This window comes from Heloderma suspectum, chromosome 5 (genome assembly GCF_057233095.1).
Source record: "Heloderma suspectum isolate Gila_16-S chromosome 5, 16-S_ref, whole genome shotgun sequence".
Taxonomy (NCBI): Eukaryota; Metazoa; Chordata; class Lepidosauria; order Squamata; family Helodermatidae; genus Heloderma; species Heloderma suspectum.
The window spans coordinates 74,474,008-74,500,439 of NC_139462.1; the positions used below are offsets into that span (position 1 = coordinate 74,474,008).

The following is a 26,432-nucleotide window of genomic DNA, read 5'->3' on the forward strand; positions in this document are numbered from 1 at the left end:
AGGGATATAAAAGTTGCCAAATATACCCCCCATTGCATGGAGGATGAATAGTGCCACAAAAGTGGGAGATATTTAGCACAACCCTAAAATGTGAGAAGGGCATAGCTGTAAGGGTTTTTAAAAAACAACAACACATGGTCTTAAATACAACTTTGAGGCTCTTTTGTGCTACTTGTGCCACATGTTAATGTGGAACAGAATGTGGAATAGAAGTTGAATATATATTGTAACCCGTGTAAGTTTTATATTTGTATTACATATCAGTTTAAGCCAGAGTTTTAAGACTCACATATGGAAATAGCCTTAATTTGTAATAGGAAGCTTCGCTTCTATTGCTTCCTAATATTTTGGTATCTTAACCTCCTGCCCCCAGAAATAAAATCTATCATCGGATTAAATTTATAGGAGAGGTATAATATACCAATCACTGACATACTATTCATTAAATTTTATTTTAGTTCTAAAGTATGTAAATAAGCAATGGTTCTTAATTTTGAAAAAAACAAACACGTATTCAATGATAAACAAACCTGCTGGTTTAAGACTAGAGTTAAGGCTTCCTCATGTTGGCTCAAACTCCACAAAGCCAGGAAATCGGAAGCTTAGGCTGATGCCTTAACTGATGTGTCCCATGATCAGTGATGAAGTTGAGCAGTGTCAGAAATTGTGCTGGCTTACAACTTACCTTCCATGCACTTTGGCCTCCAAGCCCCATCCCCTGAGGGAAAACTGGAAGGCATTGGGACAGAAAGCAACTTCTACATGCCCGGTTAGGCCTGTGGGCTGGAGGTTACCATCCTCTGCCCTAGGCCAGTGGTTGTGGAGTCAAACAGTAATTCCCCAGCAATATCTTCCGGACATGACCCAAAAGAAAGGACCAGTCCCACTGCAAAACAGCACCCACAGGGCCCAACCCCACTACGCAATCCAGAGGGATTCCATGGTTGATGGCATCAAAAGCCACTGAGAGATCCAGGAGAGCTAATAGGGACATGGTTCTCCTACCCCTCCACACACACACACCCTGTTCCCAGCAGTCATCCACCAAGACAACCAAAGCATACCCCACAAGACATAAGATTGCCTTCTGTGCTGATTGCAGGAAATTCTTACACTAGACACTCCTGTAAACTACTTTTTTCTGTTGTAAAGGGTGGTCAATAATTTGCTTCCGTTATGCCTGTCTATTGAAATGGTCCAGTATACCTATTAGGACATAGTAAACATGTGCCATATAAATGAGTACATTGCATATGAATTCTGAGGTAAAATGAAACATTCTTGTGCCAAGTTCTATTTAAGTATTTCTGGTGACACTATCTAAAAATATGTATTATGAATGGATGCAATCTGTTATGTTCATCATGACTAACAAGATGAAAATTCCAGATTCTCATTACTGCAGAGAGGTCTTAGTCAACAAATTAACAGTTCCCTCCTCTGCTAGTGTGTCACTTAGGGACAATGGGGGATGGGATCTCATGCACATACAATATTCAGATGTTAAGATTCCTTAAGGTTAGCCATTCTGTTCTACAGTCAACAGACAGGTAAGAATACCTCTGTTCTGGTTTAGACTAAAAGCCAAATTAACTGTATGGTATACTTATCTCCTTTTCACCCCAGATTGTTTTAAACTTCACTACAATGGACCTCTATAAAAGCAGCCTCTGCTGGTATGACTATATTGAAGTAAGAGATGGCTACTGGAGAAAATCACCTCTGCTTGGTATGAACATATCTATTATGATCAGTTTTGAATAATTGTAACATAGAAACAAATCAAAATGATCTGGAGTTTTTAGTCAGGCATACTCTTGGAGAATGTCTGTCATAGGATATTTTATCACACTACATGTATTAACTGCCTTACCTAGTGCCAAAATGTTTCTGTTACCAGCAACAACTGTTTTGTGAATGGCCGCTCTTAATAATGTGATTGTCACTGTCAGTACTGTCTGCATTTACTTTCCCTCTGACCTCATGGTTTACAATTCACCAACCATCATTAGCATGTGTACTGCGTATATGCTTGAAACTCTTGCTAACACTACATGCATCTCATGACGTGGACTATATAGTCTATGAAAGAACATAACATAATACATGTGTTAGTGCCACAAGACTTCATTGTTTTTGCTGCAACAGAATAACATGGCTACCCCTCTGGAAATAGGGTCTCTGCAGCATACCCCGTGAGAGAGATGCATTCCTTTTGTCACTGCAATGTGTGAGATATACATACCTTTTTTCATGATGAATATACCATGGGGAGCCATGAGGCTCCACCTCCCTGTCATGTGTACAGGGAGTTTCATGGCAGTGAAAGCACACAGTAGAAGAAAGACATGTATTTGTCTTGTACATTACAGGATGCATCTTGGGTAGATCCAATGAATGTACAGTTCATACAGAACCCAGTAATTTTGTAACAGGTAAAGTGGTACTAAAGTAGATGCTTATTAAAAAGACAAGTGAAATGAGAAGTCCAGAGTGGAATGCAGCATAGCCTAAGCATTTACAAATGCTGTATTTTGATTATAGTGGGCAGTGGGAAATTCTCCACCTGATTTGTGGGCAGAGAAATTGGGGGGATCATTTAACTGAATTTCTCAAGGGGGAGGAGAAATTTTTCATCATCCTGTGGGGTGGGGGTGGGTTGTGACAAGATGAGGGGCCACCTCACCTAATTTTATTTATTTATAATTTTTTATTTTATTTTGGCTTCTCTGCAAAGTTTGACAGGAGCTGCCTTTCCTTTCTGCCATCTTCTATCCGCCATAGGAAACTGAAAGTTCCCAGATTTCAGGAAACAGTTCATGGCTCGGCTCGAAAGTGCAAGCTGAGCCAGGGGCTTTGGAGAAATCCGGTGAGCTCAAAGAGGGTTGGATTTCCCTGCAACAGCCATCCCGACCCAAAAGATTTCTTCCCCATGAAAGGGGATCCCATTTTTCTGCCTCATTCTCAAGGCAATTTAGAATTTCTCGTTGTGTTTGTGAGCTTACCTTATTGTTATGAGATGGTACTGTGTGTGTATTTTCTTTTTATTACACATCTCTTTATCGCTCTGTAGCCTCTCTGGCTGCCTTTTTTCCATATCTGAAGAAGCCCCATGATGGCTACTTCTGGGCTCTATTTGAAGTGCAGGAAACTGGGAAGGCTACAGGTGCCACTGGAGGTTCCCCCCTCTTTTTAGCCCCTGTACATGGGAGCAGATTGGGGGAGGGGAGTGGCTGAGGAGGGGAGAGATTTAAAACTTCTTTACCCACACATGCTTGTCCTCATCTGGATCAGGGCCTCAAACGTTTACTTGAAGGTGAAAAATGAAAGGATCATCTGCACACTATGAATTTAACATAGTGTGTAGTTTAGTCCTCAGCTGTCACACAAGGCAAAATAAAGAAGATAAAAAGTAGAAGAATGAAAATTGGAGGAGCAACTAAAGTAGGAGGAAAGAAGTAGGAAAATAAAACAGGAAGGAAAAGGTGACTAACTTGGGAGAGCTGTTTTTATTTGATTTAGAACTTTCTGAGACTGAAACAGGACACTTGTACTGGTGAGATTGCTCCTACTAGGGAAAGATTCCTGGTACTGAAACAAATGACAATTGCATTCTCAAAGCACATTGTGGACATGTATATGCTGGTTCCCTTTCTCTAGTTAGTTTTCTGAATATGGCTTCACAGAGGATATGTCACAAGAAAATGGTAGCTTTTGTTCACGTCTGAAATATATATGAACATTATTCAGACGTTAATCCTGTACGTGCATCAAAGCGGCTAACTCTAAGCATCACCCTTACTGAAGCCAGGAAGCCAAACTATACTTAATCCAGTCCATCCCATGTCTTAAATATTGGTCTGCCCCAGTCACATGTAAAGGAGGGGATGGGGTGCAATTTAAAGTGCTTGAGGGCACTCAGATGGTGAACCCTTCCTCATATCCACTGCTTCCTTTCACTCCTGTCTTTCCCCCCAGCTGGGCTCTGATAATAGAAGTAAACTGGAAAAGCAGAAGCTGGGGAAGGGTTGCACTAAAGAAGCATCAGGCAGAGTTTTAACTTGCATCATGAACTCCCATTTTACTTTAGACATGCTCAGGACTGACCCTCACTTAATGACAGGGGCCTGCCTCCATCACTTCAAAGACAGGCAACTGTCTCCCTAAGACTACTCATTTGAAATTGCAGGGTTTGGTCTTGTGAGGGACCGTAACATGTTTTTTCTCAGTGGTGTGTTTTTTTTAGGCAGGTTCTGTGGGGACAGACTCCCAGATGTCCTCACATCTAGTGATAGCAGAATGTGGATAGAGTTCCGTAGCAGCAGTAACTGGGTGGGAAAAGGATTTGCAGCCATTTATGAAGGTGAGTCACTCTGAAAATCAACTGGTCTTTACTCCTTTGGAACTGTATTAACTTAGTATAAACTGTATTAACTTAAAGTATAGCTTATATATAGTTTAAAAATGATTGAATGAATGGTTAATGATGGCCCAAACTTGATATGATATGTAGGTGAACGTATCTTCCTGCGACAGGTGCGAATCTGCTGAACCCTTTCCCCTATAGTTTTTTCTGCTCAAATTGCTTCCCCACAACTGCTTTTCCACCTCTAGAAGAAAAGATACAGGACATAGGTACACATAAAGATTTAAGCACATGCTTAGTTTTCTCATTGAATACAGTGAATAATGTTTAACATTTGCTGGATCATTGTATATGTTTAGTTTTTGTATGTGTGTGTTCTTCAGTGTTTTTATTTAGTTATAGGAGGTTAGGATTCTCAAGTTCTGATCCTGAAGAGTTGTCATGTATCTCTCACCTAGTTGGATAAAGTGGTTGTTCTCTTGGACAAATCTCACCTATTTTAATTTTTTTTATGTGTTCCTACATCCCAGAAGACAGGGCTTTTTCTGAACAGTAATAATGAAATGACATTATTCAGCTCTTGATAAACATACAAACTATGGCAGCATACCAAGTTCTGCATGCTAAGGGCTTCCTTTCCTATGAGAAGGGAATGTTCCATGCGAAACACAGATATTTCCCATTGTGCATGCCAAGCATTTCCCTCTCATAGAAGACAAAGGGAAGCCCCTGCATTAGCAGGTCTTGGTCCAGCTATTGAAGCTGCTGGGTCATGTCCTATGGCTGCAATCCAGCCTGCAGTTTACTCATTCTGTGTAAATTGCAGTTTATACTATTAAATAGTTTTAAACTTAAGTGCTGTTGGTGTCAGTAGACAAAATAGACAAACATTTTGATAACTTGGCATGTGTAGTGTGTACAGCTTTCTCCTGATACAAGTGATCACTAGTTTTGCAAAGAGTGAAAGCATAAACATTAAGAATGTGCTTAAGTTAACTGTTCTGTATTCTTCAGCAATTTGTGGAGGTGAAATACACAAAAATGAAGGCCAGATCCAGTCTCCTAATTATCCTGATGACTATAGACCAATGAAGGAATGTGTGTGGAAAATAACAGTGTCAGAGAACTACAATGTTGGATTAACCTTTCAGGCATTTGAGGTAAAGCCTTTTAAATGATTTGAGCAAACCATCTAGTGGATAAATGACAGTGACATTTAAGGGAATACGCATTAAGCCAATGAAGAAACAAAGCATTCTCTATATAACATAGCCTCTACAGTTAATATTTCTTTTCACTGAGACTTTTCCCATTGCATAAATTTCAAGAAGATTAAAGGGGTTTTATGTTATCTGTGCTTTGAATTGGAATGTTTGGAAACTGACAATAGTTCCTTTTGACAAATGACTAATCCGGTTCCACAAGGCTGCTTTAGGAATCTATTAAATAATAGGGCTATTATTTCTTTTCTAAATCTGTTTGTTCTTTTTTTAAAAACCTACTATTTCTTGTTGCTATTATTCAAAGATATCAGGGATTTTTCATTGGCTTGTTCACTAGCCAAATTGTTACAAATTTTATAATAGCTGTGAATCTTCATTTTGACACTTCTGCAGTGTACCTCTGAGTGGTATTTACTGCTGTACCATTGACTTAAACTATAACTCTAGTTTTTGTCTATTGTGAATTACATATAATGTTTTGAGTTAGAAAAATATTTTTGCAGAGTTGTTTGGATTTCCCCAAGATTGCAAGAAATAGATAGATAGATAGATAGATAGATAGATAGATAGACAGACAGACAGACATGCACGCATGCACGCTCCTAACATATTCAAATGGGATTTCATAAAGCTAGTTATTAATATTCATCACAGCTGGTGCATGGTATTTGCATTTCATTAGACTATTTCAATTTGGATTTAACATTTAACATTTAACATTTTTCTATTATATATGTTGCACCTGCTGTTTCTGTAGCAGCTGTTAAAAACAATGGGAGTTTAAGGCTGCTATCTTATACACCTGTACCTCAGAGTAAATGTCACTGAACTCAGTAGGGCTTACTTCTGAGTTGACATATATAGGATTTCTCTGTAAAGGACAGACATCTCAAAGGACTGGAGCATAGGCAGCCAGCTTCATGACAATTATCTGGTCTGAGAACTGAGGCCAAAGCTATTACTTTTTCGCTGAGCTATAGGAAAGCATGCTTTGCAGGTATTCATTCAGCTCCCAACACTTTCAGTTTAAGTAGGAGTGGGGAACCTGCAGCCCTCCCTACAACTGAGTTAAAGAATCTGAGGTAGCAAGGCTGAGAAAGACATCATCCTGAAAACTTGGGAGAAATGCTGCCTGTCAATGTAGACAATGCTGGACTAGATGGACCAATGGCCTGAATCAATAGGGCAGCATCATATGTTCATTGTCTCATAACTGTCCATGCCTAAGTCAAAGACCTATACTGTGACCTCTGCATGCCTTTATCATCAATTTGCCAGTGTTACCTCAGATCAGTGTTCAACCAAGTAGAGTACTTGAAGTAGTATGAAACAAATGTAATATCAATGTAATAAATAAATAAAATTGTACTATCTGAAAATTCATAAATGTCTACATTCCTTCTTTAATTGCTGTATTCCCTGTATTCCCAAGCCTCACTTCTTTTCCTTCTTCTGATTTAGCCAAGTATCTACCTCAAGTTCAGGTTGAGATTGATTTGGCCATACCAAGCTTCTGATCCTTATACCATTATATCTCTTGATGTCAACATAATCTTCATTTCCTTTTACAAATTAGCTTCATTTGTCAAACAGGTTGTGCTACAAAATGTTGTATGCTTTGGCACTGGAAAACTATATATCACAAGTCCTTGGAATTTCTTCTAAGTGATGGACAAACTATCTAGATAATTAGATAGCAAACTTTTTTTTATAATAAAACACAGTAATATACTGACCACCTCCAATAGTTTCTTTTTTGTGTTAAATTTACTAGTAGAAAAGATGCTTGCTATAATCTCATTGAAACATTGCTTTTTATTGTAGATTGAGAGACATGACAACTGTGCCTATGATTATTTAGAAGTCCGAGATGGAACCAGTGAAAGCAGTCCTTTGATTGGCCATTTTTGTGGCTATGATAAACCCGAGGACGTAAGATCTACCTCTAATACCCTGTGGATGAAGTTTGTTTCTGATGGAACAGTTAACAAGGCAGGGTTTGCTGCTAACTTTTTTAAAGGTAACATTTTTGGAAAGTAAGGGGCTAGTTGCACTTAACAGTGCAATTCAGACAAAAATTAAACATTGCTGACTTACGAGCTGTTCAGACATTATTTCTGCCCCCTCCTCCAACAACCATTACCTCTACAGTAGTGCGATCAGGAGTGGTCCATAGGTTGTGAGCTTCCTTTCCAACTTTTTGTCATTCTCCTCACTGTGTAGTGGTCACTTAAGCCAGAAGATCTTGCGTTATTTGAGTGCAGTATCACACTTAATATTGAATACTGAAACTAGTAAAGAAAATGGTTTCAAGGTCAACCATATCCATGGCAGTTCAGTGTAAACAAACTTTGGAAGCTTTGAAAAGCAGTGAAGGAGGCAGGAGCCGACCTGCTCCACTTGGACTGCCCCCTCTCCCGCAGGAGATGACAGGCAAAGTAGGGCCATTCCACTAGCCCTGCTGAAAATCTACTTTTTTCCCCCCTTTTCCCTCCTCATCCCCTTTTTCTTGTGTGTCATGTCTTTTTCGATTGTAAGCCTAGGGACAGGGACTGTCTTATTTTACTGTTTGATAGTAAGCCAGTCCAGGAGCCTTAAAATATTGTAATAAATAAATAAACACACCAGCTTCTCAGTACTCTGCAGCAGATCTGGAACCTTGCCCCTTTTCAGTGTGCAATTGACCTTCCCTTGGACAGGTTTTTAATGCTGGAGGGTTTTTTTTTAATTGTTTAAGACCAGCTCTTGGCTTTGTCCTGTCCACCTTCAGTTTTATTGTAGCTTTATTTTACTTGTATTGCTAATTTTAATAGTACCCAACTCTGAGGATCTTTTGATGTAAAACGGGCTATACGTTTCCTAAAAAAATAATTTTAAAAAAATTATGTGCAGCCCTTGATAAGTATTTAGAAATATAAACAACCCAGAGGCTTGACATGCACCCTCAATGTATCTCCATGTATATCTCTACACAGTTTGAAAAATATTACCAAGCCATGAAGTTATAGATATGTATCCAATTGGTGTCCTTCCACTAATGGAAAGCTGTTTGATCCAGCAGAGCCTTCTGTCAGTTGAATGAGGAGGAATGAGATTTTTGGTGATTCCCCCTGCAGCTCTCTGTGCCACCTCCAATGCTGTTCTGAAGGGTCCTCCAATCCTTTTGAGCAGATTTGGTGGGGGGCACAGGAGGCTCTAGGAGTCTAGGGGGAGGGGGAACCACTCTCCCTGTTATGCTGATGGAAGCTCCTGCTGGATCAAACAGCCTTCTGTCACTGGAGAGACACCAATTAGATACAATCCATAATTTTTACACAGTCTTTGTACAAGTGTGAATAGTTACCAAAACTTCTTTGTTCAGCTCCCAATAACAGAGTAAGGTCCTGACACTTTTGTTTTCTTCCCTATGTATACATATTGATGAAAAGCCTTATTGAACCACAGAGGCCTTTGGGATAAAAGTTTATATATGATGAATCTGCATAGGTTAAGGGACATCTTAAACTTTGTTATCTAGCCTGCCACTGTGTGGTCCCGTTCTCCCAGCCCAACTAGTAAAAGCTGGTAAAGGAAACAAAATCCATTCTCAGGCTGTTCAAGGGCAACAGTTTTTCATATTGGCTATTCTGTAAGTATACAGAATAGCATTTGTCAGGTATATAATTTTACCACAGGTTTTAAATGGATGATTCAGAGCCCTCTTGCTGAAATCAATAGGACTAAGTTGCATAAGGTATAACTGAACTACTCCTAAATATACTGCTTGTGGAGATAATACTGTATTCTGCTTCCCCAGCCCCCTCTCTCTCCCTCTGATGCATCTTGCTTTCTTTAACATTTGTAGAATAAAAATGTGGGATTTGAGGATTCAGTTAATCTGGCTTTGAGCATGAATCCAGGATAATGTACAAAATCATTCTGTTGGAGATAAAGTGCCCTTTGAGTGACCCTGCTCAATTTTCAATCTTTCTCTCAGTATTTTATATAGCCTTTATATTAATGCAGGATAAATTATTACATATTGGCAACAAAATTCTTAAGGCATGACCTTTCTGCACGTAGCTGTGACACCTGCATACAACACCTGCATGCAGAAAGATCCCCACAGAACATAACAGTGTGCTGTTTTCTCCCCTTCCCCTCCTCAGTCACAAGCACATGCTCAGGCACCATATCAGGCTGTATACAGCCTTCTCCAGCCTGGTTCCTTTTAGATGTTTTGGTCTACAACTTCCAGAACTTCTGACCATTGGCCATGCTGGCTGGGGCTGATGGAAATTAAAATCCAAAACCTCAACTAAAAAGAGGAGCAGAGAAGACTGGACAGGGATATGGAAGGCACACACAGGCCTCCCATTCCCCATAACCAGTTGGCATCCTGAGTGCCTGCATATAAAGCTGTAAGCTCTGTCATGCACTGTGCCTGGGCAAGGAAGGATCATATTTTAGGGCCAGAGCTTTAAATAGCTTTTTAAAAAATGAACACATTTTTTCTCAGTTGTTAGATCCCCAACATATCTCCATCTGTAGATATGGTTGTGTTACACACAATATGAATTATGGGGAAATTCAGTGTGTTTTTTCTACTGTCAAAAGATGAAGCAGGAGATGGTTTTATTGTAATGCAATTCTGTTCTTCCATTTCACCACAGAGGAAGATGAATGTGCCAAACCTGACAATGGTGGATGTGAACAGCGATGTGTGAATACACTGGGCAGCTATCAATGTGCTTGTGATCCAGGTTATGAGCTTGGGCCTGATAAGAAGAGTTGTGAAGGTATTTTCAGTTTATATATAGTTATATTATATATATATATATATATATATATATATATATATATATATATATACTGTATATATATCTATGTATTATATAGTTATATAGTTTTATCTCATGATATGCTAACACTGGCTCAGATTGCCAACATGCTACAGCCATGCCAAGGCTGATTTTAAGCATGTGTATTTTATAAACCACATAAGAGATATGTGTCAAATGGTGATCAGGCAATGGGTGGTATGAGCACTTGCTTCATGAAAGTCATCATAATTGTCCATACTGGCCTGCTAGTCATTTACTAGCTCAATATGTCTGATCATTAGTGAATTGGAATCAGCCATGAGTTGTGCTGAAAGCATTTTAAAGTATGAAAGCATGTTCTTAAAGTATAAAAGCCACTTACTGAGTCTCTAGGTTTCAACATTTGTGTATTAAAACGGAAGTTCGAGAACTGGAAAGCTGATACTTAAAAAGGGAGAGGAAGCTTTGCCATGCTGACACCCCATTAGGGTTCACTACTCTACAAGCTGGATTCTTGCCATGGAGAGAGTAAGAACAGGCCTCAAGCTAGTATAAATATGCTCATTCTTTTTCCTGCTCCTCGTGGAGAGAGGTGGAAGCCTAAACATGGGTATTTGAACATGAGATCTCCCCTGACCTTAAAAGATTAAACTGTCCTTAAAAAGTATCTTCTATGAACAAACCCTTCTTTCATGACTATCCTTACTCCTGAAATTGTATTTCTTCATTGTATTTCTTCATTTGTGAAATGTTTCAGTGTCTACATAGGAACCTCTCAGAAGAAAAAGTATTCATATGCATCCCATTCCTAAATGGTTGCACCAAGTCTACTTGCGGGCCCGGTATTGTCAAAATAATATCATTTGCTGTTGTATTGGTATAAAGCCCTGATGCAGCTAATCTAATCCTAAGCATACTTACATAAAAGTAAATCTCATTGAAATTAATGGGACTTACTTCCAGGTAAACATGGTTAGAATCGAGCTGCAATAATCAGGTCAGCGGGCTGCAAACAATTCACATCCCAGGTAAAATAAAGGGATGGAGAGAGAGCAATCCTATGTACCCTATACAGCGTCTGGGGGAGATAGGATTTTTGGTTTCCCAGCTCCAAGCTCGTACACAGTGCTACAGCCATGAAACCGTGCTCCCCTTCCCCTCATAGCTGGGATGGAGAGAACCATGGCGGCTGCCCCTCTCATAACACGGAGCACGGACAAGGCAAAGGGGGGTGTTCCCAGGGGCGGGGAGGGGAGGAGACTGCAAAAGCTGTTCTAGACAGCTTCGTATGAGGTCTCTAGCCCCATTCCCGCCCCCTCCCCAAAGCCATGATTAGATGCCCACAATCAGGCATCTGAGGAAAACTGCAGGGCATCCAGAGCGCAGAAGGAATCCTGTCCTCTGTGCTTCAGCCACCCTGCACTGGATAGGAGGTCAGCTCCAACTTCAGAGGAAGTTGAAGGCGACCATCTATCTCAATTGGATTGTGCTCTAAATTTGCTTAATTCCCATTACTCCATTTAACTTATTTGTGGGTTAGACTGTTCAATATCTCACACAAATGTGACTGGAAGCAGCTTAGAACATGATCATGGGGTGGAAATCAGGGAACAGCTCACTAGGGAAAATACAAATGTTCTAAGTCAGACAAGATGGAAAAAGCTAAGCTATTTGATATCCTGCTTCCAACCCTATCATTCGTGCAACATGAAAGTAGAGTTATTTTGTCTTCCAAGTGCCTAGAATTTTGGTTTGCTGCATGATGGAATGTATGGATAAAGAAAAGGGAAATTAATAAAGCTAAATGAAGGAGGAAATAAATCAGAGGAAACTGCAAATTTCTGAAAGTCAGGAGACATACATAATTGCACTAAGATAAAATATTAACTGTGAATAAAACAATTAATTATTGTATCCTATATATTGATATCTCCCAAATTCAGTTACACAACATTCTCATAAAAGTTTATCTCTTCTCTGTGGGCTGATTTATTTATTACTTATTTTAAAAGTTTATAAACAGCCCATCCTATAAGAGATCCCAGTACACATTTTAAAAACAAATCCAGTATAAAAACCCTTTTTAATCAGCAAACCAACAAAACACAAACATCAAATAAAAAAATGAAAACATAAGTTTAAATTTTAAATGTTAAAATGTGGGTGAAAAGTAAGGTTTTAATTTGGTGCTGAAAAGAAAGTAAGCACCTGTTGTATTTCCTTTGGGAAGTCATTCCAAAGTCGGGGTGCCACCACAGGCACAGTGTATTTCTCCCACTGATGGTACTTGGGGAAGGGCCTCCTCTGAAAAAACTTGATCAATGGACAAGATAGTATGGGAGGAGGTGTTTCTTCAGGTATTTGAAGCTGTTCAGGGCTTTAAAGGTGATAACCAGCACTTTAAATTGCACTTGGTCGTGAATAGGGAACCAATCCAATTCCTTAAGAATTGGTGTAATATGGCTTCATCAAGATGAACCAGTTAGAATTCTGGCTGCTGACTTTGCATAAGTTGAAGCTTCCGAACCATTTTCCAGGGCAGTCCCGCATATGACTTATTACAGTAATTAACCGCATTGTTGAGGTTCTTCTTTATATATCTTCAGTAATCCAAACTGGATGTTACTAGAGCATGAATCACCATGGCAAGGCTCTCCCTGTCCAGGAAAAGCTACAGCTGATAGATCAGCCAAAGCTGGTAAAAGATGCTCTGAGCCACCAGGGCCACTAGGGTCTCTAGTGACAATGCTGGATCAAGAAGCACCCCCAAGCTGTGCACCTGCTCCTTCAGCGGGAGTGCAACCCCACTCAGAACAGGGTGGAAGCTTTTAGACTCTGTGCATGGTGAGGCATGGGGTCAGCACAGATAGAGTATTTTGTGTGCCCTAGGGTAAAATCCGGTGGACACCTCTACTAACAGAGGAGGAGGGGATTGATTTTTGTTGATCCTCCCTTCCCCCTGCAGCTCCCCCCCCAAATATGTTCCAGAGGGTTGGGGGACCATCCAGAACAATGTAGAAGGTGGTTCAAGGAAAGGCTGCAGAGGAAATGGGGGCATCAGTGAAAATCACCCCTTCCATTAGCGGAGGCATCAACTGGATCAAAAGCCACTCCATGAGTAGGACAGTAACACTGGATTCTACCCATAAATTGACATGTGGTTTATAGTATGCAAATACACCTTGCTACAAAATCTGCCTATTGCAAAAGAAAAAGAAAAAAAAAGATGTGGAAAGATGGATCAAGGGGGTGAATTGTATGCCAATTCACATGCCAATTGTATGTGAATTGTATGCCAATTCACATGCCAATTGTATGTGAATTGTATGCCAATTCACATACAAATTTCTCACAAATTATGTGCCGTGCAGATGGACTGTGTGTGAAAGTCCAAAGCTTGCTTCCACATCTCACCACATGCAGAATTTTGAATGTTCCTGGATTCGTATGTCTGAGTCTTCCTATAATTTAAGCAATCTTGCTTGTAAATTGGATTTATTAATGGATATAATCCTGCACCCCCCCCCCCAAATTGTGGCTTTATGGGTTTGTAAATAAATAATACTCTTTTGTTCCATTTTATTTCAGCTGCTTGTGGAGGACTTCTGACAAAGCTGAATGGGACTATAACAACACCAGGATGGCCCAAAGAATATCCTCCTAATAAAAACTGTGTGTGGCAGGTGGTTGCTCCTACCCAATATAGAATATCAGTGAAGTTTGAGTTTTTTGAATTGGAAGGAAATGAAGTAAGTTATTGAAGACAGATAGTGATGCCTGATAATGACTACATAGTCAATAGAATTGTTCATGTTCTAAACGGAAAATATATCCTGCAAATGCAGTCTTGTAAGGAGTGAAACATGGCCAAGGCAATTCTTATTTTCATTACCTGAGGCTGTTCCTGGATTGCTTCAAAACACATGAAAAAATGTTTGCTCTCATTCCTTTATGTGTGGTACCTTACTGTGTATGTATAAAGGATATTTTAAGTAAATGCCTTTTGCTGTGTTTCACTGGCTTTTTAAAAGAGATTAAACAAAGCAAATGTCTGGACCCTCAAACTGGGCAGATGTCAAACGCTTGAAAAGTTGAGAAGTTGAATTATACTAGACTGGGGAAACTGAATTATATGTAGAGATTAGAAAATAAAAGCACCCATTGTTTAAGTTGGCAAAATGGGGATTATGGAAATATATAACTATTACAGGTATTTTGGAAATGGAAGCTTTGTAAAAGGAAGAGAATGTTTAGTACAGACAGGTGAACACACCACAGAATTCACTGCAGATTTCCTCAGCTTTTCCCCCTCACAATGCTGAAACGACACTTAAATCTACCTGTTTTGAGAAGAGACTTGACAAAGTAGGCCCAAGCCACTATCCAAAGTAGCGCCATGAACTAATATTTTACTTTACTCATACATGTCCATCATGGTGGTGGTACCCATGGGTGCTTCCATTACCTATGGCAGTTTATTGTGCACAAAGCGTATTGATGTCTAATATGTTTGTTTCATTAATGTATTAATTAATTATGTACTCAGTACAAGTTATGGTTTTACTTCTAAACAGATTACAGTCCCTGCCCCAGGGCATTTACAGATTAAAAAGAAATAGTAGAAGAGGAAAAAAGTAGGGAAAGACAGTTCTTAAATTATAATGTAGGCAAACAGAGAAAGCTAATTGTGCTCACTTACTACAGTTCTCATGAGGAATGAGGACAGATTACCAAGGAAGAGGCTAGATTAAAATAGGGAAAGAGGCATTCTAGAACTACATTCCTCCTGTAAAAACAACTAAGGCTGAGTTCAGATAATCAGCAGGGGAAACAATGCAGCCTTGGTTGTTTCCCTTGCACCCACGCACACCGGTCACACAACTGGGATTACCCTAATTACCCTGAAAGGCACGGGTTGTAGGATGGGTGAAAATGAACTACGCCCACAGCGCACATCAGGTTCGGATGACACAGCAACCTGCAATGCTGCACGGGTAATTAGGGTGCGCGGGGACAGGGGTAACAAGCAATGCTACATTGTTTCCCCCGCTGATTGTCTGAACTCAACCAAAAGAGTCTTGTGGCACCTTAAAGACTAGCACATTTATTCTGTCACAAGCTTTTTTGAACTACAGCCCACTTCCTTTACGCTACAAGACTCTTCGTTGTTTTTGCTGTGATTGACTAACATGACTAGACTCTGGAAATTTTTCAGGTAGCTTTTGAGATAATAGTAGTATCATTACTGGTGTAGAGGTTAGTTAAATGGTTTTTCAAGTGAAAAACAAGCTTGATGAACAATCGTATTCTGCAGTTTGTATGGGTTTCATTAATCCCCCCCAAAAAAAGTTTTACATTTTTATTGCTATTTACGTCTGCTTTGTTAAATGCCTTCTGATCTGAAATTAGGATTATTTATTTTCCAAATGCATTTCTAACTGGAATAAATGAAATGATGTTCTTGAATTCTTAAGCTGCCCTATTTATGGTCTACCTCCCACATTATTTATTGATGGATGGATGGATGGATGGATTTGATTTGTACCCCGCCTTTCTACCAAAAAATGGCATTCAAGGTGGCTTACAGGCACAATTCAAGTTGATTAAAAATACATTAAATTATAATAAGAACATAACTATTATAGAATAAAAAGTAAAAAACCAGCATCCAACCCAACAGACCACTTACAGGTCTAGGGCCTTCCTGAATAAAGCTGTTTTTGCCTGCTAGTGGAAGGAGAGCAGAGAGGGAGCAAATCTAGCCTCCCTTTGGAGGGAGTTCCACATATTATGTGGACAGTGTAGTTGTTGCCCAAAGCAACTTTTGCATGGCTGGAGAACGTAGCCAGTGGAACAAATGTAAGTAGTTTATTTCATCCCTGGGATGAGCAATTATAGAGATTCTAGTTTATATTGTAGTGGAAATTACAATATAATCATAGTATTTTGTACTACAATGAAGTTTTAACATAATTCAGACCTCTTTTTCAAAAGCCCAGTTTGTATCGCCTTATGTAAGAGTGGGGAAAAGAGGCAAAGGACAGCTAACTGAACTGGCCCAGATAATATGCCTAGTCACATGTGTGAAATAGTTATGCTTTCACTAAAGCATCTTAGGGCTCAATCTTATTCATGTTTAGACAGAAGAATCCCTGCAAGTCCCAGCATTCCTCAGCCAGTTGTGCTGGCTGGGGCATGCTGGGACTTGTAGGACTTTTTCTGTATAAACATGCATAGGATTGTGCCCTTAAAAACATAAGAGCGCTGTTGGATCCAATTGAAGGTCTTTCTAGTCCAGCATCATATTTCCCACACTAGTTAACCAGATGTCTATCAGGAGCCCATAAGTAGAACATGAGGGCATTAGCCGTCTCCCTCTGATATTCCTCAGCAACTGGGGAATCATACATATTTTTAATGATGGGTTGCATCCAGAGTTCCCATGAGTGAGATGCAACCACTGGAGGAAGGGGGAAGATGTCTTTTGCTGATTCCTCTTTTTTCCTGAGGAATCTTACCTCCTGAAATGATGCTTTGCGGGGTTGGGGGACCATCTAGAACAGTGTGGGAGGTGGCATAAGAGGTTGCAGGGAGAAGGGGGAATTGTCTAAAACTACCTCCCCCCACTTCTTTCTGCGGGAGCCTCTGCTGGATCTCAGTCCTTTTTGTCAGCAGAAGGGACACTCTGGATCCAACCCATCATTTTGAATAGTATTTTGAGCTCTTAAAAGGTATATATAAGCATTGATGAAAACTAGGGAATACCCAGGGAAGGAAAGCTGGGCTACCTGAAAAGATGGAGTATTCATATTCACCACAGATATTATAGCCTTCAGGTTAGCAGATGCTAAAAAAAGAAAAGCCCCCACATTTTCATCTATAGATTTCACTGTTTCATCTCAATATCATAAATATTACAGTTACTAAACATAGACGCCCATGGATTGTGGAAAGGAAAACATTAGTGCTCTGTAAGGCCCGGAATAAATAGTTCATCTAGCACTTGATAAAACAGACATTAAATGAATCGTAAGTGTGCACATTTCATTATTATATTAAATGTTTATATATTACTCATATAATTATTACATATTTTACTATTATAAATTAATGAACCTAAAGGGCCTTGATAATAATAAAAGTGATGTTCTATTTTTAAATTGATTTAAGCAAAATATATTTCTGTATCAGTACATAATTTACTGTAATGTCTTTCTTCTTCAGTAACGTTTTAGTCTATTTGTACTTCCATTAAGCTTTTTTACACTGTACTTAAGAAAAAAAGCTATAAAACTTCCCATTCAACGATCTTAAAATTGCCTAATTAGAATCCACAAAATAATGAATTCATGCAATTATGCTTTACATGAATCTGTGCTCTTAAAGAATTTAGTTTACCATTATTTCATATACCACACCCATCAAAATAGAATTTCATCTATATCTTATGCTATACGTAGTTCTGATAAGACTTTGGAAAGATTGCTTATAGCAGAACTTTTGTAAGTGATCTTAATAAGTGTAACGTTTTCACTTAGTTTCTGTTATGAATTGAGAAAATGTAGTGAAAAAAATGGAAAGTGTTCATAGTATACAAATGCTTGGTAGAGGGTCTACTTTTGCCCACAGTTGGTTTTTAGGAAAAGGACACAAGATGCTTCTGGGCTATGTAGCCATTGCACAGGCAAGGGGAGGTAGCTCAGCACATTGCCCATTTCATACACCTTTAAGATGTGAGGCTTTGAAGAGCACTGACCCATATAGTACAGTTGCTATGAACCTCTACGCTAGGGCAGGTGTACTACTGTGGTCTTGTACCACTCCCATTCATTTCAATTGGTCTTGCACAGACAGTCTCATAGTGGATTGTGCCCTAAAGATAAAATTGCACTGTTATCTTGATGAGACCTTTGGGCTAAAGGAGTGAGTTCAATTGCAAATAAACATTTTGGTGCCTGGCCTATTGAATATCACAAAGAAGAGAAACAGGTTCTCAGGATACAAAAATAAATTTATTATAGGAAGCCCAACGTGTTTTGGCCTTTTTCTTATTTTTAGGCCTTCTTCAGGGGGCTGTACCATTAATTGTAATAAAAATTACAAATAGGACAACACACATGATTAAAACATTGCTGAAATACAAATTGCCACAAGGGTTTATGCATATATACCATTATTTTAAAAAACCATATAAAACCTGCCCTATTGCTAGGAATAACATATAAGTTCATACTTACCAGAGAAAAAAGTCTACAGAGTTTTTCTCAGCAAAAGACTGTCTCCTGTGTCAATCTATTGGCGACTGAAAAAGATATTACTCGAATCCCATCTTATACTTTTGGTCCATTTTTTTTCTAGTTCTATCAGGTGTTTCCATGTCTTTAATGAGCTTCCGTCATGCATTAAAAACGTGTTTGTTCAGGCAGGCATTTGGGGTGAGTTAGGGTATTTTAGAAAATGTTTTTATTGTAGAATTTTATAGTTTTAAACTGTTTTATTGTACGCTGTACATCGCCCAGAGTGGCTGGGTGACCAGCCAGATGGGCGATCAATAAATTTAATAATAAATAAAATAAAAGTTGATGTAATCTAGCCAAGGTCTCAAAACTGAACTGAACTGTTGTAACTAGGGAGTGTGTGTAAATCACCCACAGGTCATAAGAGTGGTAAAAATTCAAGGTCTTCATTTAAACCACATGGAGAGAGAGTGTTTAATCTCAGAATCCACTCAGCTTCTCTCTTCAACAGATATATTTCCTCCTTAAGGAATAAATGAATGATAGTTATTATAAAAATATTACACCTAAGATGAGTTATTACCATTTTGGACATTTTAATATTAAAAAATACTAATTCATTAATATACTTTGGGTGCAATCCACAGAAATGCTCTGCTGCACTGTCATGTCTCTTTGCTCTACCTAATGTGCGAGGACAGACAGCTGAGCTCTGGAAAACTGAAGACATACTGAATAAACAATAAAGTATTGTCCATAATCCTGTGCGGCTGGCACTACCTTATTCCTGACTAGGAAAGGAACATGGAAGAGCACTTTTGTAGATCTGCTATCCTTAGTCTTCTGTCCTCAAACATTTTGCCATGGAATAACTACAGCTGTTGTTTTTTAATCATCCAAAAGCTCACCAAAAAAACCCTGAATATAGGAATTCGTCTTAGCTAAAGATGGCAAACTAAACTACAAAGAAAATAATCAAGTATTGAAATACAGATGCATACAAATAGCAGAGGAAGCCTCAACAGTCTTGTGTTAAAACTATATCAATACAAGCAGAATCCAATCAATCTATAAGGAACATGGGGTTTCCTTACAGAAAGGCAACTTTTCTGATGACCTCAATCAAGATAGCTTATTAATAAGCCCTGGCAATCTCTGGTCATCTTGAACGTGACTCTGTTGAGAACAAATTCACAACTATTTCTCTAATTTGGTAAATAAGGTGTTCTCCTGCAATGTATCAACAGACTGGCCTTCCATCTAGGTTTGACTGAAATACTGTCACTTCCAATTTACAATCCTTTTTTATTATGATTATTGATTATGATGTTTTTGGAGGGGGGAGGTTCTATTCCACCTTGGTCAATTTTTGTTGGAAGAACAAATATCATAAATAAATAAATAAATAAATAAATAAATAAATTTGGGCGCAATCCAACTTAAGTTAAGCACATTGGTTCCATTGATTTAAGTGGGAGAGTTACACACATACTTAAGTCTCTCCAACTGAAATCAAGCACTTAACTTTGGTGGCTTTATGCCTACATTTTAAAAATCCACTTGGTGATCCAAGGTTATTATACATACATCTAATATACATGATTGAATTCACATAATGAGTTACACAGCACACATATTTCTTAAAAGGGAAGTGGTAGATCAGTCCAAGTTAAAAATATTAGGAATTGCACTATTTCTGGAAGGTCAACAAATCAGAACTCTGATGGAGGAAAGGCAAAGACTTCCAAATATTTGGTCCCTTCATGGAGAATGCCCTGCTTCCATCTCCCTGAAGATAAGATTTTGGGACCATTAGCAAGAGCGCTCCAGCTCTTCTTAATACCAATGGAGATAGGGCGAAGGGTATCATTACAGAAACCAAATCATAAACCGCTCGTGGTTTTGTAGATTAAACTTAACATCATCTTCAGAATATAGATGTAATAAGCTCTTTGTGCTAGCCGCTATTAATAGCAAAGCATTCCATACTTTATGACCTCTTGATATGACCTCTTTCAAAATAGCTGAGCTACCTTATACTCTGGCTTAGTGACCAGTTAAAGTTTACATTAAATATTATCATATATATATCACTTTTTACTCAAACAGGCTAACATCCAAGACGGCTTCTCCAAGAGAATGTAATCTCTGGCCTCTTCACACAAATGTCTTCTCCCAGAAAAATTATTCACAATCTGTTGCTTATTTGGTACAATCATCTGCAACCTCAAATATTCAACTTTTGCTTTGAGAGTAGATAAAACAGATATTGGTGCCATGTCTAATGTAAATATTTTTCTTAAAAAAGCAAAACAAAAAAGCAACATAATTAAGCAAGAAAGGTGTAGAATAACACATATTAAAACTGTACGTTAAAACTGTGAGATTATAGATAAATCAACAACAACCTTTAAATGTCTCGTTCTTTCACTTTTGACTAATACTGGATCTCTCACTTCTCAGGTGTGCAAATATGATTATGTAGAAATCCGTAGTGGCCTTTCTTCTGATTCCAAACTCCATGGAAAATTTTGTGGTACAGAAGTGCCTGAAGTTATTACATCCCAATACAACAACATGAGAATTGAGTTCAGATCAGATAACACAGTTTCAAAAAAGGGTTTCAAGGCTCACTTCTTCTCAGGTATTAAAACAAATATGTTGGGTGTATTCTGTATGAATGCTTTGTTGTTTGCAGTGTCTTTTATCCAAGCAAACATTTGCTTACCATATTTACTCCATGGTGCTGATGAGTAGCCCTTCCCATAACGTGTTCAGTTTTTTCTACTCAATTAAGTTAATATTAATTATAAAATTTAGATAGAATAGGTGATCATGACAAGAAATATTCTTAATATCTCATTCCTGGTAATGTTGGTTTTATCTGAATAAAGAATATAGGTTGATTTGTGATTTAAATATTATTTATTTATTTATTTATTAAGAATATTTATATGTTACCCTTCATCACCAAATAACAGAGTGTACAGAATTCATTAAGATAACAATTAAAATAAAATACAAAAATAAAACACCATACCCTATCAACCTTTTCTAAAGCTTCAAATGCCTCATCAAGGCATTGATGAGTTATCCAACCTAGCAGATTTTTAATATCAATATTCAGCGTAAGAGAATCAATTATAATACTTTCCTTGCTTACCTCTCCTACCTCACCTAGCAATTTTAGTTACTTTTAATCTGTGGGAAACCTGACTTTGTCACTGGGGTGACATTCCTAAATACTTTGCTCAAGTTGTCATTTGTGGAAGAGGTTAATGTCGCTCCCGCATATGATACAATGCACCACTTTTCTTAAAGAGTGTGAGTTCTAAGGGCTAATGGGGGTCAGAAAGCAAAAAGTTTCAGAATTAAGCTGTTAATATGTATTATACCTGTGAGACAGGCTATGGATTAGAAGGTATGTAAGCCTCCCCCTTACCAGGAGAAGTGCCTTATAGCTCCTCTCTCCTTTAGATCCTGGTACACCTAAACAGACCCAAGTATTTAAGCTGAAGATACCTTCATTCTGTTTTAAATCAATAGAATCAAAACATCTTTAATACAAGTACTCTGAATTAATTAAATTTGTAAATGACATTTAAGTGTTACTAAATGAAATTCAAGTACTCCATTTTAGCTAGCTTCTCGATCAGCCTGTTCATAATTATGGTCATGACTCAGCCAGACTTAAGCCATTTTAAGCCTCATTGATTTAAGTGGAAGAATTAAGTATGTGCTTAAATCTCTCACACTAAATAAATGAAAATTAAAATCTCTTAACTTTAGCTGAAAGTGTCAATAATTATAATGTTTGGACCACATTGCAACCTGTATTACAATGTTTGGGCTATATATTTAAATGTGCATCTTCTACTGATGGACAGTAGTATTCTTGCAGTGTTTCCCATGATAGTTTTGGTTGCACATTTAAAAATGTTACTGCATAAAGTGATGGTTTGTCAGAAGCTGTTTCATAGTTTTGCTTGTATTACCATAAAGGCCACAATTTGATGGGAAGTTCCATTGTACAAGTCTCTTTGCAGTGCTCTTGAGTAGCTCCCCTTCATTTCAATGGAACTTGACCAGGAGAACACCGTAATGTATTGTGCCCCTTGAGAATGTAATATTTAATTAAATATAATAAACATTTATTTATGTATTTTTGATGAAATGTTATATACTGTAAACTTAGGGGGAGATGTTTCCAACCTCATTGGTTTCACTAATAGTTGGATGATTCAGTGTAGGAATTGTATTGTTACTTTAGAAATTCAACAAAGTACATAGGTTATCTGGCAGAAGCTATAATTTGTAAAGTCAAGAGGGTTAAAGGTTTGCAGACACTAAGATAGATGGATGGATAGATAGACAGATAATTTTATACACGAAGACCTGAAAACAAATCTTTCACTCTTAGATGAATATGTGCTTTGTTTTGTGAAAACAAAGTCTTGAAAAGTATTTTATTTGCAGATAGTAACATTTTAACGGTCAGTGATTTATGTAAGTGGTCAAAATTGATATTTTTTTCTTTCTAACATACCATTTTACATCAAGCCATAAAAGTAAAATAGGTATTTAATAACTAAATAACTAAATATGTAAGCATACACATACAAACCTGATAATTAAATACTAGATACATACATGGGTTAGCATGATTATGTCCTCTTAGCTGTACAACAGTGACTTCCTATCTATATTTTCATGTCATCACAGAAAATAGGGCCATCTAATGATTAGCTTCTTTATACACTACAAATAATTATTTATTTTGTTTGTTTGTTTGTTTGTTGCATTTCTATACCGCCTCATAGCTGAAGCTCTCTGGGCGGTTTACAGAAGTTAATGATTTATGATTACTTTATGATAATTTATTATTACTTTATAATGGATTTATACACTGAATATCTGGATGCTCATAATTAGTTAAAATTTGGATTCCATTTAAGAAAAGAGGGTTTTGATTTGGGGGTTTTAAAGATGTTTATTAATTAAAGAATATGCAACCTCTTAGGCTGCAATCCCAAATACACTTTTTAGGTGTAAGCCTCATTGGCCATAGCAGCAATTATTTCTAAAGGCTCCTTCACACTGAGCTTTTAGCTTGCAATTGAGATTGCTCCTTCAAAGAAGTTTGCAGGCTGTTTACATGACGCCCTGACGCTCCTGCACTAAATGCCCTTTGTTCCGTTTTTAAATAGATCGCAGATAATGAGCTATCAAATTACCCCGTTGTGTTCCGCTTCAGTTTCCTCTGTCAAAACAGTTAAAGTGGCAGGAAGAGGCACGTGATCAATGACAGATAATGGAAGGCTCAGATAAGGGTGGGTGGGAGGGAGGGGGAGGGGAAAAAGGAAGCGCATGTACAGGGAGTCAGTGGTGATCCTTCATTTAAAACGGAAGCAGAAAGCCCTGTTTTAAATGCAGGATTTTAGGCTGGTGTAGAAATGCCCTAAGTAAACATGAACAGAAGAAAAGTTCAGAAGTAAGTTGTGTGTGTCAAACGTAAAGTGAATGGAACAGACACACACACATACCAATATTTGCTAGAGTTTAAAAGTGATTTCCTCTCTGACAAATAATGAGAGGCAGATCTTTTGTGAGGAAAGAAAGGAGCACTGGTTTCAATTTTGATTATATATATATAGAGAGAGCCATTTTACAGAGGAACATATGCAAAAAAGAAGAAGAAGCAGGTTTCTACCCTGAGGAACATATGATCTAAATTTCAATTGTATGGGAAAACAAAGAAGGGAGGAAAGGGTAACAAAAGCTGAACATGAGTAAATGCCGCTAGGTGTACTTAGGTTTCTTTTAGGGATGACAGGTAAGGGACTAAGCCAGTCTTCAGGTAAAAGTGGATTTTAGGGAGGGATTTGCTTGGAAGGGTTGGGTGGGAATTCTAGATGGGTGTTTTGTAAGGAATTTCCATGCATAGAGAGGAAAATGGGATAATCAGTGGAATAATTTAAGAGAGTAGGAGTTTACTGAGTAGCTGAGTGTGATAGAACTGAAAGAGTGTTTTAGTGCTTCATAGTAAGAATATTGTATGCTTCTCAGTTAGTGTGGATCTCAAATCCTGTACACTAGATACTGTTGGAAATAATGTTTCTTGGGCATCAATGCTGAATGAAGAAGCTGAATAATTTCACTAAAATATGAATATAACCACAAACATTCCCACTGAATTCCACCTTTGATTATCTTTTCTTGCCTATGTGGAGGACCTTCCAGGCCATAAACAAGCTATGATAAATACAGATGGCATATACAGGATACTAGTTTAAAATACTGGCATCTTTTGGGAAATATTCCACAATAATGACAGATACCACTTTTTGCTTAAAAGAGGAAGCACATTAGAGATTATGTTAGCTCGTATAGCAAGCTGTTAGAAGGCAAGGAGTTGGATCCAGAAATCAATGGGACATGTGTCTCCAGACACCTGTGCAGGTGTACACACATTCTGAGATACACATATAAGAGACCTATGAACCTTGGCAGTTGCATGTCTTAGCAGATTTGTCCTGATGACTCACACTGTTAAGTCTATTCCAGTGAAAAATATACAGAATGAAAAATATACAGTCATGGAGAATTAAGGCATTGTATGAATTCTAATATTGGTTCAATCAGGACGTATAAGATGAACAGTCATAAGCATATCAACCATATGAAGCAGAAAACCAAATGAATACTGTAGATATCCATGCACAAGGTTCAAGAATGGGGAAGTTAGTCTGCTCCATACCTAATCCGAGGGCTCCTGTGCACGGATGTATAGGTTGTGGATATGGGTGGTGTGTCCGGATTTGAATGCATTGGACTGTGGTTCAGAAGAAGCTCTACAGGTTGGGGCTAAGCAAATCTGGGTTCTAGGGCTTCCTGGGAAAGAGACAGTGAGCATGGGAGAGGAGGCTGGGTTTTGCAGCAGTTTATGTGAGGCATGTGCCCAGGGGCTAGCCAGTATACTGGGTCACATTGACACAGAGGGGTGAAGAGAGCTATGGGGAAGCTGAACTCACACACACACACACACACACACGTCTAAAGCTGATTAAACAAAAGAGCAAATTCCTACACAATAACTCAATAGAAAAAGCAGGTAGGGGGTTGGAGGCTACCATTTGGAGGGAAAGGACTTTCAGAAGATAGGATAGGCCCTGAAAGTTACCTTTCTAGGGATTCCACTAGGTCATTGCTGAAGACGAGGCTGGGGTGTGGGGAAACTGTTGCAGTTGCTGAGCCTTGAAAATGGCTGCATTCATAACGGCTGTGCTGCTGCTTCAGCAGAAGCACAGACTTAGGTGGCCAGACTCAGGTTGTCCGGGGAAAAGGGTTTGACGAGCCAACAGACACAGCCAAGCACTAGGCTTGTCATGCATTGGAAATGGATGGTACTGAGGCCAGGAGCCCACAGAGTTTGCCATGAACCAGGAGTGTATGGTGCCAGGTAACCTTGGGAGGGCTAGGAATCCTGGGTGTTGGAGCCCTGGCTTTTTTATAGTGTTTTAACAAAAGGACACAGAAGAGACAAATACACTGGACCAAACTTAGACAAACTGGGCAAGGGGAGGAGGTGACTGTTCATAGTGGACAGTAGTCTCAATAGAGCGGTTTCCTTTCCCCAAATCTTAGGATGGGCTAAATCTAATCAAGGCACCATCTTCCTGGAGTGCTGGATCCATCAATGGGAATCTCTGCCCAACCATCATACTTATCACTAATTATGCAACACCTTGGAGGTCTGCGACTCTTTGCCTGTATTCATGCCTAGTTACTGATCAATGTGCCTTAA

The 26,432-nt window shown here is 38.5% G+C and overlaps 1 protein-coding gene across 2 annotated transcripts in view; it reads left to right on the forward strand.

The window, feature by feature from the left end:
* Positions 1 to 26,432, forward strand: part of TLL1 (tolloid like 1) — a 162,412-nt gene that overhangs the window by 119,767 nt on the left and 16,213 nt on the right. For both annotated transcript variants that reach the window (XM_084860287.1, XM_084860286.1), the window contains exons 10-16: positions 1,627 to 1,729; positions 4,247 to 4,363; positions 5,381 to 5,526; positions 7,414 to 7,609; positions 10,242 to 10,367; positions 13,980 to 14,140; positions 21,092 to 21,272. In XM_084860287.1, the coding sequence (XP_084716413.1) occupies positions 1,627 to 1,729; positions 4,247 to 4,363; positions 5,381 to 5,526; positions 7,414 to 7,609; positions 10,242 to 10,367; positions 13,980 to 14,140; positions 21,092 to 21,272 (1,030 nt within the window). The remainder of the gene's footprint in view (positions 1 to 1,626; positions 1,730 to 4,246; positions 4,364 to 5,380; positions 5,527 to 7,413; positions 7,610 to 10,241; positions 10,368 to 13,979; positions 14,141 to 21,091; positions 21,273 to 26,432) is intronic.